This window comes from Mirounga leonina, unplaced genomic scaffold, assembly GCF_011800145.1.
Source record: "Mirounga leonina isolate KUSES-001 unplaced genomic scaffold, KU_Mleo_1.0 Mir_127, whole genome shotgun sequence".
NCBI classification, from domain to species: domain Eukaryota; kingdom Metazoa; phylum Chordata; class Mammalia; order Carnivora; family Phocidae; genus Mirounga; species Mirounga leonina.
This window is the reverse complement of record NW_023270316.1, coordinates 65,918,886-65,932,637: the sequence shown is the minus strand read 5'-3', so window position 1 is coordinate 65,932,637 and position 13,752 is coordinate 65,918,886. Positions and strand designations below refer to the sequence as shown.

Genomic DNA, 13,752 nt, shown 5'->3' with positions numbered 1-13,752 from the left:
AGTGGACTTTATGGGTTCCGCACCCAGAACCTTACATAATAGGATTCAACACTCAGTTAGATTGACCCGTATTTTATATCACACAGAGAGCCCTGTAGAGGACCACCAAAATTAGTACTGCAAGTTTTCTTTCTTGATTCCTTGAGGGCAGAACTATAAAGTTATAATCCTCAATTACTGGAAGTTTATGTTTATAGGAAAGCAGCTGAGTCTGGAAAATAAGCCTGAAAACAGGTGTTAGTACTAAATGTATTTCATAAGAATAAAAATTTAACTTCTTGCTTTAAGTTGGTAAATGAAAACACTTGGCAAGAAATAAAACCTTAAACAAAGTATTTGCCTTCCTGCGTACCCGAACTCTGAGGACCTCTGCGCCCGTGGAATTACTCAGTGAGTGGTTAGGAGCATGGTTCTTTGGTGGCTACAGAGGTGAACAAAACCCGGGCATTTTAGACACAGGTAAGCAAAACCTGGTCCTTGTCCCCAAGGAGTCTATAGCTGGTTGTGGTGAGAATACTAGACACGGGGATTGCTGGTGAAACTACAGGCCATTCGCTTGTTTGTCCCTGAAGTGACATTCTTGACCTAGCACGAAATCACAGAGCCTTGAATGCCACAGCCAAGGCAGCAGCAGTGGCTGGACAAACTTTGTTTGCTTTTTTCATCCTATATGGGAATTCAATTTGTAAGGTCCTCTTCCTATTAAGTTTGACCCAAGGTTAGAGCCTGAACTATTACGAGAGAAATTTTCAAATTTTACAAATTTGAACTAAATCCAATTTTTAATATTTGTGCTAAAAATACAATGGTTTGGAGAAAGTGGTCTTGTTTAAACTTAGTGATTCTAGCCCAGGGTCAATCTGCTCCCCACGCTCCTCCCTCACCCTGGGACGGGGGGGCGGGGGGGCAGGGGGGCAGCAGAACGCTTATCGATTGGGATGTCCTGGACTAACGTGCTTTTTGTAGTTGCTGTTATGGGAGGTTTGCTAGGTTTTCAAGGTACTAAAAAAATTTATGCAGAAAAGGAAAAACAGCTCCCCAGGCATTCCCATAGTAGCATGTGATGAATTTCACGGCCATCCTTCCAATACGGGTTTGGTTCTCAAGCAGAGGGACTGGGGTCTTGTCCCTCTCTGTAGCCGCGTATGAATCCAGGGTATGGCCTGGACTAGCAGGGACTCCAAGCATGTTGGTTGAGTTGTGAAATTCCAGAGGACGGTGGCAGTTGGGACCCCTCAACAAAGAGGGGTTAGTGAACACCACTGTTTGTTTGCTACATAATCATAATAAAGCCCATCTCAGCCTCCTCCTAAGGGGGTAATTGTGCAGAGCAGAGAATTGAGGCATCCCAGAGTGTCTGGTCAGACATCTCTGGAGTAGAGTTTGATTTTGACTTTGAGCGCAAGCCCGGCGCCAGAGCATCCTCAGGAAGGAAAGAAGGAAGAAAGAGCACAGCCAGCTAGCTGAGACTCAGCTCAGCTTCGTCCTGACTTACCCTCCAAATCACACTTCGGAAGGAAATGCCTTCAAACCACAGGTATGAGGTTTTGGAGGTTCTTGAGAATTCTGAAGACTTTCTAGGTAGATGCAACCCGGTTTTGTGGCCCTGAAGTCTCAACCTTTTCGGATGTTCGGATGGGTTTGAGCCCACGAACACTCACTGCTCAAGCCCACAGTTTCCTTGAGGAGTTCCTCGGGTTTATGGGAGAGGGAGGGAGAGAGGGAATCAGGAGCAGCTAGAATTTTATTACAATTCTGCTGCATACATTGCTAAAAAATGCAGTGCAGGTGAAGAGGAGGGCCAAGAGCCACGGGAGACACTGTCACTCCTCTTAACTGCACCGCTGGTACCCTTGGCTTGTATGCTAATTAGTCCTTAAAGAGCCAGGAAAGGCAAAGATGAAAGGCCCCTCATTGCGAGTCCTCTACTCATGCTCTGACCTCTCGCTAGTGCTTTTGAGCTCTCGGAGTTCTCTTTGGGGCCTCAGGTAGTCTATAAAACAGCTTCAGATTAGAGCAAGTCTCAGTTCACCCACTTCCTTTGGCATGTCCTAGGGGCTCCTGAGGCCACTGGAGAAATTACTAATGGGGAAGAGGCAGAAATCGAAATTGACCTGGTAGCCACTACCAAAGGATATGTTGGGACGGGGCCATGGAACAAAAGGCCTACTCAACACCATTATTGCGTCCATTGTTGTAGGAAGACCTTCTCTGGGACGGCATCTTCTTAACAGAGGAGGGACATACTTGCTCTTGTTAAGACATACGCATCCTTCAAAATATGGCAGGATGTACCCACAAGCAATGTGTGCCATCACAACATGCTTAGCTTGCTTTTATTTTCTTGGACCTCTGGAAAATATTAAAAGAATGTTTCATGATGCCTCCAGGGAGACAGGGCACATGCCATATGTCCTCCTTCAGCAGGAGCGGAATACTAACACTTGGTGGAGCAATCTGGTGTGTAGACTCGGAAGGTTCATATGATGAAACCCAAGATGTGAACGCATGCAAAATGAACACAATCCAAACTGGAAAGAAAGACATTAATTCTGGATGGAGACGTGAGACATTTCCATTGTGGGAAGACCAGTAACTGTTGGGCGAAGCCGCCCTCGTGATCCCTGCGCTAGCTAGGCGAGACAGCACAGAGCTGCCACGCCGGTCTCAACAGATGATGCACCCTGGCAGATCACCAGGTACCCCACGTAGGAAGGGCATGGCAGTCTGCTCAAAATGGGATTTTGTGCTACAGTGGAAAAAAAGTTAAAAAGAGTTGAATTTACTATCAGTAAGAGTGTAAGTGAAATATAAAATTATATAAACACACACACACGTGCATCCATTGCCTTAAGACTGGCTTTCCTGATTTAATTTCTATCTTTTTTGTACGGGGACAAATGCGGTGTGTGTCACTTTAGATCAGCTAAGCTACATTCTCCTGAGAGACTCTTTCTTGGCGGCAATAGAATGGTCAAAAGTGTGGGTGTTGGACCCAGGTCTTCCTAAGTACCTACTAGCTGAGCAACCTTGGGCATTTAACTTCTTAAGGCGTTCTTTGTCTGCTATAAAATGGAGACAATATTGATATTATGGGATCATTATGACAATTACATGAAATATCATAAGGGCTTTGCATATAGTTGACGCTCAGGAAACAGTGGTTGTTCCTGTTTCTGGAGGTGTGAGGCCTAGGAAAGTAATGGAGAACTTTCTGTATTTGGTAGTGATGCAACAAATGGCCAAACTCTGGTGGCAATGGGGTGATTGAGGGTCAGAGAGGAGAAAAGGCGGCCTCACAGTAACTCCTAAGGGGTTTTTCACACTACCATTCTCAAGCCCATCCCTCACAAAGACTGGCTGCTAGAGTGGCTTGCTGGAACTGGTGGGAATATTCCAGCCCAGCTGCAATGCTGGGCGGGGGCGGGGGTGGGGTGGGGGAACAGTTTTGAGACTTAATGCCCAAGGGTATCTTCACGAGGGCCCTGAGACCTCAGTTAGGGAGGCATCTTCCTAAGGGTGGCAAAGGGGGCAGGAGAGCAAATCACTGGCCAAACTCAGGACCCTAGTGATGCCTGAGGCCCTGTGTAGGCTCCCAGCTCCAACGTGGCATGAATCTGTGCTTCTAAATCAAAGCTCCTGGAGAAGAACAAGCTCCGGATCTTGCGAGGCTAAAGCTTCTAGTCCAAGGCATCCTCTCTGAGTGGTAGAGCTGAGCGAAGGAGAATTATTCTCACATAGTGCTGACTAGTAGGTGCCCAGCCTCCCTGGGGGCAGACAGAAGTGATGGGGAAGCCAGCCCCCAGAAGCCAGCAGTGAAATCTTCCTCAAGGAAGAAAGCAGGTTCCCCCTGACTTTTCAACGCTCTGCTCACCAGTTCTGAGCAGGAGCTGCTAGCCAACCAGGTCCCTGTAGAGCAAGAAGCTGCTCAAGAAGTGAGTTCCAAATCCAACACTGGGCTGAGGGTTAATCTGGGCTATGACTTTATTGGTTGTCACTTCATCTAGTAGCCACTGGCCACTGTCCTTGATTAGGTATCAAGATCTCAGGAATAAACATTTTACTCCAAACCTCTTGCCTTTGGCCCCCAAGAGTACCAAGCTCATTCATCTGAAAACTTTTTAATGTATTAAACACTGTTTTTGTTGGGATCAGTACCTACGCATTTTAAAGCTTTTCAGGGTTATTATATTTAATTTGATGATAGTTAGTATGTTAGACTACACTGTATACAAGAATGTTCTGACCTCTACAAAATGTCTCAGAAAAGCGTCGAAAAAAACCATTCAATATGTTTTTTTTTAACACAATAAAAGGGCTTACCTGAAAGATCTGGCCAATTTTGCTGAGTACATTAAAAAGAAAAAAATCAAAGTCCTTAATTTATAGATTGTCCCAGGAATCACTACATTTTTCAAATCTGTTGCTAGATGGGCTTTTCTTTCTTTAGAAAAAAATTTTTTTCTCCATCTGGAGTTGAGACATTAACCTATTCCATATGTACCACAGACGGCAAATAAAGACACACTCTTGGAAAACATAATGCCAAGTGTTTCCTTTAAAGTACGACGCAGATGATACCCTTCTCACCTTTCTACACATTCCTTGACGACAGCAAAATTTCCATCTCCTATTGTCCTTCCGACTTTATACCGTTCTGTTATTGTGGCTGGAATCTGGAAGCCTTCCTCCGACACTTCTGAAAGAATCATTAGTACATTTTTGTTGGTAGAAAAGGGAACGCAGATGTTGCACCAGAGAGGCATTTAGAAGGATAATCTCATAGACTGGAACCGACTCAGAATCGATATGTCACTTTCCGTACAGTGAGGCAAGCCCCCCGCCTCCTTCCCCGCTGACACCGTATACTCATCAGTTTTTACCAAGACGAATGATAAACCGAAAGGAAACCTAAGACGTATGGGGTCCACTTCCACCAGTGGGAGGGCGACCAACACATTCTGTGGCCAAGGAGGAAGTTTCGGTCTTTGTGTTTCATGCCAATTTGAGCTATGGTGTTTACGGAATACCCACTGTCTACAGAGAAATGACATTCCTAGGTGTGGCTCAGGAGGAAAATGTAGCTTAGAGGGGACTCTGGGCTGCCTGACACAGTGCAAGCATGAAGCATCCCTGCTGTTTGGACACTTAGCTTTACTGCATCCTGAATTGGAGATCTCCGTAAAATTCCTTATGAACTAAGCCCTGATTGTCCGCCCTGCCCCCACTCCCAGTATCAATGAGCAGATTTTAGACAAATGTTCTCACCAGCAACCTGCATAGCAGATGTTGAGTTAAAATGGCAATATTTATTATGTCTGTGAACAGAACAGTTTTGTAGTTTCAATTATGTTAGTGCCACTAACACAACACATTTTCCCCCTTAAAATGCATTTTGAAATATTTTACAAATGCCTAATAATGCTTTAAATATCTAAGGCCATAAAACTAAATAAGCCACACTTAGGTCACATAAATATACTGGATAACCTTTAACATCTTCGGGGTGTAAAAAGCCTTTTATAGCTGGGCTCTAAAATTTACATGCTTTAAAGTTATAAATCCTAGCTCTCCCTCAGGCAACCTGGATACAAAATGGGATGGAAACCTAGTGTGCTTTCTGAATGTGCTCCTATTCTGACCTTTAATCATAAACTGAGACTAAATATTTCTTCTCAAAATAAAATTAAAACCTCAGGTGGTGCCTAGGCTTTCTCGGTGATTTCTGTCTTCTCCATTAGCCTGCAACCCTGGGCAACGACAAACGGAAACTCACAATTATCACACATCTGCTTTAGGACCCTTATGTTGGTTCTGTGATCTGCACCACTCTGGGTTCTAGGGTGGATGGAATTTCTGGAAAGGGTTGTACAAACGTGGGACATTTGCTGCGTTACTTTTACCCTTGGCATCTGTACAGCCTCTTTACCTCTTTATGGGTGACAGTTAAGTCCTCACCCACTAGAAGCTATCACAGTGGTCTCTGGAATAAAGCGACAGCTGCAGCCAATTAACAACCCCCCTCCCCCCCCGCCAATCACCACCGTCTCACACCCAAAGAAGCCAATAATTTTAACTCTGTTTGAAAGACTCAGACTGGGGATTTTTGTCTACTCCATGGGAATTAGAGGAGATCGTGGGAGAAGTTTCAAATCTATTGCAAAGCACCCGAATTTATAAAACATCTCTCAGATGACACGGTCTTAAGGCTCTTTACTACATGGATAATAAAAATAACCACCCTTGGCTGTCAGAAGCAAGGCTGACTCCAGATGAGAAATGGAAGGAGGTACTTCACCCTTCCTTCCACTGGGGGCATCACTGAGGCACGAATCTGGAGCTCATGGCTTGGGATTTTTTTTTTTTTCCCTATTGATAAAATGTATCCTTGAGGCTTTTGGCTAAGAAGACTGTGCCAAAGTCTTAGCCAAGGACCATTTCATTTCATTAGGTAAATACAGCACAGCGGAACAAAAGAGACTACTAGGATGGCTGAATTTCATACTTCTGGAAATAAAAAAAAAAAAAATCTGATATTACACAGTAGTCAGGAAAGAATTCATGTGCAAATCACTTATCTCACTTGACATAATAAAAGGTACTTTTTTTTGAAAATTAAATCGTATCACTTCAAACAAATAAGGGATGCTGATTCTTTAACAGTGGCTTGATCATACCAGTCTTATACTTTTCTAAATACTTTCTCATAATTGATTTGAGCCTGAAAATGACCCCCAGGAAGGAAGCAGGCATATATTACAATCTTACACAATTTTATAGAAGAGGAACTAAGATGTAGAGAGCTGAAGAGGCTTATCCCAAACAGTCCAATGAGGGGAGTCTGGGTAACTCAGTTGGTTAAGCATCCAACTCTTGATTTCAGCTCAGGTCATGATCTCAGGGTCCTGAGATCGAATCCTGTGTCAGGCTTTGCGTTGGGGGTGGAGCCTGCTTAAGATTCTCTCCCCCCCCCTTCCCCCTCAACCCCACTCCTTGCTCTCTCTCCCTCTCTAAAAAAAAAAAAAAAAGAAGAAAGAAAGAAAGAAAGAAAGAAAGATAAAATTGAAAAAACAAAATAAAACCAAAAACAAAACAATTCAGTGAGTTAGTGAAAAAGTCAATTCTGGAATCCAGGTCATTTGACCCCATCACAGAGAAATTCTAAAATGACCTAACTTAAGGTACAAAGAATATTTTTGCAATTGCCATCAAGTAATTCTTTTTGTAAAGCCGTACTTTCACATATTGAGTTCACTTTAGTTAGAGTACATCTGTAGAGCTGTAACAGTCAATCAAGAGAGTAAATTATCTTTAATATACTGAAAATGAACAGAATTTGGGAAGACAAAGGCAGCAATTACTTCCTGTTGTTTTCAAAGTAGGCAATAGCTGGCCTTCTTAGAATACTTATGCCCTCCGAGGATGTGAAATATCTCCAACAAATTAGGCTAATTCCCTCTTCCTGTTCCCATAGAGTAGATATGATCCCTGGGGGAAACCATATGCAATCCTATCCCTATAAGCTGCTTTAGGCTTCTATTTCATAATGCTGGAGAAGTTACAGTTTCCTGAAGTAAATTTAGCCAACTCATCCTCTGCCCCCCGTAAGACTTCTCCTCAGACACCAAGTCCCAAGCTCACCACCTTCTCCAGGCCCATCGTTCTCGTCCATTGAGCTGCAGACTTTGGTGGATGCAAGGGAAGTAGAGGAGCCTCCATGTTGAGAGCTCTGTAAGGGAACAGAAACAGAGAATAAAAACACTTGGTCAGAGTGCCAGTCTGCAGATGCTAGGCCCAGCCCAGAATCTTGGGGGATAACTGCACCCATCACCAGGGAGGATTTGGTCTTAACACTCAAAAGGGAAGGTTCTTAAGACTATCCAATTAGGGGCGCCTGGGTGGCTCAGTTGTTAAGCGTCTGCCTTCGGCCCAGGTCATGATCCCAGGGTCCTGGGATCAAGCCCCGCATTGGGCTCCCTGCTCTGCGGGGAGCTTGCTTCTCCCTTGCCCACTCCCCCTGCTTCTCCCTTGCCCACTCCCCCTGCTTGTGTTCCCTCTCTCACTGTGTCTCTCTCTGTCAAATAAATAAAATCTTAAAAAAAAAAAAAAGACTATCCAATTAGATTACTTCTCTTTCCCACCCTATTAACCAATAATAGATGGTTTGTGTCAGGATAATCATTCTAAATTTGGATGTTCCATGACTATTTGGTCTTTTTTCTCAAAAATCAGCATTCCTTAGCTCACTGTTTAGGTTTGTCAGATTTTAAGCATCTCACCTCACTTTTCCACAGTCTATCTGCAAACAGGCCTCAAACATGGTGCCACTCTGATCTCATCCAAAATATTTTCTATTCTTACCATAGAAAAAAAAATTCTCTTCAGTTTGTTTTATGGATTATCCTAAAAGAAAAATACTGAGGCTTACCACATTCTTGGAGAAAGGTTAAAGAGTGGGTTTGTTAATTCCACTTTGAGATTGAGACACAAGCAACTAAGCAGGTTATCGATATGTTAAATGTTACAAAATAAGGCTGAGGCAAGGACAGGAATTAAAGCCTAAGCCTGGTGATTCCCTTGTATTTTTGGTGTATTTTGACCCAAGACCAATGAGAGCAGGCAGGATAACAACTATATGACAAAGCTCAGAGGATGAAACAATACCAAATATTTAGTACTATGATTAGCTACGGGGCAGTACTTTAACAATGAACCTTTCCATCTCTGCTTCTATTCCTTGAGAACACAATTTGCATATTTCAATGCTATTTCTAAACAGTGAACACAGCTTGTCCTAAAAGATCTTCCTTCTGTTTCCCTGGGTTTATCCACTCGGTTGGCCTGATGGGAGCGGGAGGCGGTGAGGGGGCAGCATTGGCTCATGGTGCTGGCTGTCTGTGGAGCAGAGAGAAGGGAAAGAGCATCTGTAGTTGAATTGATAATGAAGAGGTGGCGAGAAGCAAAGTTGACCTATTTTTCCTCTGCTTACCTGTTTCCCTTCAACCTCCTCCCCATTCCATCCAGCCTTAACTGTACACAAAGTAGGAAGAGAGAGTTTTATATATTACCCCCAACAGTATCTTGCATAGAAAAAAACAAAGATTTTAGTTTTCACCAAAAAGATGAATATCATTGGGAAAATGTTACTTAAATCATTGCAGGGCCATTTGAGTCCACTGCCTGTTTTCCTGGGTGCAGCTAAGATACGCATGTTCCATTGGACAAGTTCACCAAAGCTGACTGTTGACATTGGGGTGAAAGTTAAATTCACAGCAGGGATGCATCTGCTTCCTTACAGGACATCCTACAAGTTTTGTGGTTACTCTAGTCTACCCCTGAATGACACATAGTTTGTGTGCTGTGTCCTTTCTTTTCCCGTATCCTAAGAATCTGCCACCCATCAGTCTGGTGACTTGAGCGGTTCTTTTCATCCTTTCTCATCCAGCCTCCCTTTGAGATGAGCAGCACACATTTACCCTCTCTCAGGCTAGAAAGAGGGATTCCGATTGTGACCTTGAAACAGTTTTCTTTTGGAGTGACACTAACTATGTGGTCATAACCAACTCTGTCGAAGGTACTGTAAATGTATGAGCTTCTAAGTCGTGCTCTGCTGACTTTTATGGATGTCTGTTTGTGAAAACCTTGTATTTGTAATATTGGAACACAAGGCTTAGACAAGGCAGATTTATGATGTCCATGTCTGGAGAAAATAAACATTAACATTACCACATCTGAGGGGAAGGTGTGTGTTTTCCAGAAGGTGAGATCTTTTATCCCCTGTGTGATTGCTTTTGCTGTAGACATAATGTTGTTCCAAGCAGAAAAGCGGTAAGTAAATGTCTAAAATGTAGACCTTCTCTTCTGGGCTTTCTGATCCTTGAATTTCTTCCAGCAGCATCGCAAGTGGTGTTTAATAATGTAGACACATTGTGGTTTGGGGTGGCAGGTGCTGTCTTGTCATATGGTGTTTTAAATTTTAGAATACAGAGACACATTCTTTCATCAAGTGCTCGAATTAATAGATGAGTAGCGTGTTTCCTAGCAAAGATGTCCACATTTATGTACTCGATTCCAAAAGCTTGTTCTTTTAATAAGAACATCAGATACTCAAAATAGAACTCTGACCCAGAGTATATGAAAACATCTTTTAAACTGTAATGTTCGATCCACTTACTGGATATTATTCACAAAAGTGCCTTATCAACTAACAAATTGCATTTTCAACAGTGCCACCAAACGTCTGATGCCCTGAATGCTTGCCACAATGTCAGCTGTGTTTTCTCTGCCTTATGGACAAAAACCCCTCAAGGTTTTAGGCTCTGGTTAAAAAAAAAAAAAAAAAAAAAAAAGTAGGATTAACAAAGTTTGCTTATGTTTAGAATTGCTTATTTTCAACTTTAGGTTTACAAATGTCCCCCCAAGTAATTTCAAATTTCATGCTGAGGGTAACAGACCATTTCAAGAGAAAAAATTTATTTCCTTACAAATAGAGAACAGAGTGGAAAGTAGTCATTTTATTTATTATGCTCAAATACAGTAAAATAAATGTATTAGATTCCTAATGGCGTTATCCCTTCTTTTTCCCAAAGAGGTAAGATAGTTAACATTATACACTTTTCCAAGACAATGATTATTCATGGATTCAAAGGATTTCAGGGATTGGAGTAGACTTTAAATATTACCTTTCCACCTTACTTCCATCCAGAGGCCAAATTCCCACTACAAAAATCCCAGCCATTTAGTCAAATAGCCTCTGTCCAACCACCTCCACTACTGAACACATTATTTCCTGAGGTGGCCCCTTAACTGTTGATATGAAACAAAGAAAGTTCTTCCTTATGTTAAAATGATGTCCTTCTACATTTTCCATTTATTGGTCTTAGCTCTCACCTCTGGAGCTACCCAGTGCAGGTCTAATCCACATTTCATACGACAGTGCTCCAGGAATTTGGAATAGCTACTGGACTCCTTCTTTTCTTTTTCAATTTGGATATTCCCAGTTTTTTGGGTTTTTTTGTTTTGTTTTGTTTTGTTTTTTATTGTTCTTCATAGAATAGGGCTCCATGACCCTTTAGCCATCCTGTGGATCCACTCCAGTTCTCAATATCTCTAGTTAATGCTAGGGCTCAAGAGAAATGTAATATTCTAGGTGTACCCTGACCGGCACAGAGCAGAGGACAGAGCTTCTGCCTTGCGAATGGGATAGTAATGCACTTAAAGATCACATGGGCCTAGTGATAGATAGCACTGTAACTTTTTAGCCTAACAGTATGTCCGATCTCCCTAGTCTGTATTTGGGAGTTTGGGGTTTTGGATCGAGTCTTAAGACTTCACATTAAATGTCATGCTTATTACATTGATATCCTTGCAGACCGTTATTTTTTAGATTTTGCTTTTGTCACCTAATGTTTTTGTTCTTCTCTCCCAGTTGAAGTGATTCAGTAATCATCATGGCTCTTTGTGTATACTAGTTACTAATCCTAAATATACTAATTTAGACAGTGCTGGAACACACTGATTCCTGCCCATAAGTCTGATTGAAGGATTTTGAAAATAGTAAAGGGAAAATGTGTAAATTCTTGCTCTTTAAAATTAACCCAAAGAGATTAATCAGCCTTTATTTATGACCAAGAGAAGCTGAAAAGCCCACTTGTATTTTTGCATGCTTACAAGTGAAATCAGTTGGCTTATTTGGTTTTTCTGAACAGATAAACCATTTTATAGTGCATATAATGATAAGATTTTGTGTTTGCTTCAGTTTGCTAATTCTAAGGCATCTGGGTGGTATAGTACAGAACATACAGTTATTTTAGAATTTAATGCAATTAGGTGCTCTAAGAGACACTGTGACATTTGAAACATTATCACCTCCAAGCAGATTTAATGGGAACCAGGTGAGCAGGCTGCTGGCACCTGGCTGCTTTTATGACACACCTTCATAAAAGTACTGCCCTAAGTAAGAACACATCCTAAGTGTAGCTACTTAGCTTGGGATCACATAACAGATGGAGAACATATCACACTTTTTGAAGTAAATGAGAAAGCTGACATAATAGCTCTAACCACATTTTACCAAGATGTAGCTGATGACTATGTAGTTAAAAACAGTTCATTTAAAATATAATGGTACTAGTTACCCCTGCCATTTGTATTAATGGTGTCACTCATTGAGGACTACACTGAATCAAGTTTTCAAAAATATCCAATTAATCCAACTGATCTACATAAGGTAGAAAAATCTCTCCAGATAACTTTAGCTTTGACTGGATAATCGTATCACTTCCGCTTCACATTCTATCTTGGCACACAATTATTACTTTGTTAATACTGATTTGAAAATTGTAAAAAAAAAAAAAAAAAGAACTTAAAAATCAAGTGGCTCAACTTTAGAAAGGAAACACAACCAGTAAATACTTAACAAACTCAAACTACTGTCTTGGGGATCTTGACTTGAGGTCTACAGAATCTCTAAAGATGACCACCTTTAATAAAAAAAAAAAAATTAAATCATACTCTTGGTGTTGAAAGCTTGAAACCTGAGGATTCTATGTGTGTCTAGAAAAAGCCACACATTCATTTGCTTTCCAAGTGCGTATAGAACAATAAGTTGGTGACATCAATCTATAATAACTATTATGTGAAACAAGGCAAAGGGAATTCCTTTTTCCAAATCCTTCTGTCTGCATTCTTCATAGCATGTTTAGCCCAAATACAGTTTATGGCATAGGTAATCACATGCATAACAAGAATCAATATTGAAAACTGTAAAATATTATCATAAAGATTTGGTCAAAGTTTTTAAAGGACTGGAGAATGGTTATTCATGAAATTCGTTTACTCAGAGAAAGGAAAAATGAAAATGGGAATACTGGCATTAAATTGATGTTAGTGAAGCCACTCACATGTTTAGTTACAACTTTGTTTTATCAGGCAGCCCTCTTGGCCTCTTACGTCCAGTCTCTATACTCACTTAGGCCAAGATCTATAAATTCAAAATCTGCACCATTTGTCCTGATATTCCCGTTGTGTCTGGGAGAGGGGGGAAGGGACACAATGTCTCTTCTTAGGAATTATTGTTCATGAAATCATAGTTTGGAAGGGGACCAGAAAGTCATCTAGTTTTTCACCTCTTGATAAAATAATTCCCTCTGTGATTTACCCCTCAAATGAGATTCCTAGTCTGTGGTGAAGGGAGTTCACTACTCTTCCAGGCACCTGCTATACTTTATATTATTTTATTTTTTTTTTAAAGATTTTTATTTATTTATTTGAGAGAGAGAGCATGAGAGGGGGGAGGGTCAGAGGGAGAAGCAGACTCCCCGCTGAGCAGGGAGCCCGATGAGGGACTCGATCCCAGGACTCCAGGATCACAACCTGAGCTGAAGGCAGTCACTTAACCAACTGAGCCACCCAGACGCCCCTATACTTTATTTTAAACTCTATTATGTTAAGAAAGTATAAACACAATTGGGAATTTTATAAATTTGTAAACATTCCTTCCAGTTGTACCATTATTGCTTTGGACAATGGTTACACTTAGGTTATCATGGAAATAATAAAGAGAACTAACTAAAGCAAACTATAATTTTAAGGTTAAAATGAATCTACCAAAAATATTAGATTTAAAGCTAGAATTTTGGACTTCTATAATAATTTTAATATAAAATATTTTTTCTAACTAAGCCAGCAGAATTGTCTATATTCCCTTATACCACATTCTGAATGAAACAAAATATAGATTTTTGTTCTAGA

The 13,752-nt window shown here is 41.2% G+C and overlaps 1 protein-coding gene across 1 annotated transcript in view; it reads right to left on the bottom strand.

Annotated features, from left to right (window-relative positions):
• DCLK1 (doublecortin like kinase 1) overlaps positions 1 to 13,752 on the bottom strand; it is a 345,007-nt gene that overhangs the window by 57,977 nt on the left and 273,278 nt on the right. The window contains exons 7-8 of the mRNA XM_035003548.1: positions 7,642 to 7,729; positions 4,591 to 4,699 (exon numbers count right to left, since the gene is read on the bottom strand). Coding sequence (XP_034859439.1) covers positions 4,591 to 4,699; positions 7,642 to 7,729 — 197 coding nt within the window. The remainder of the gene's footprint in view (positions 1 to 4,590; positions 4,700 to 7,641; positions 7,730 to 13,752) is intronic.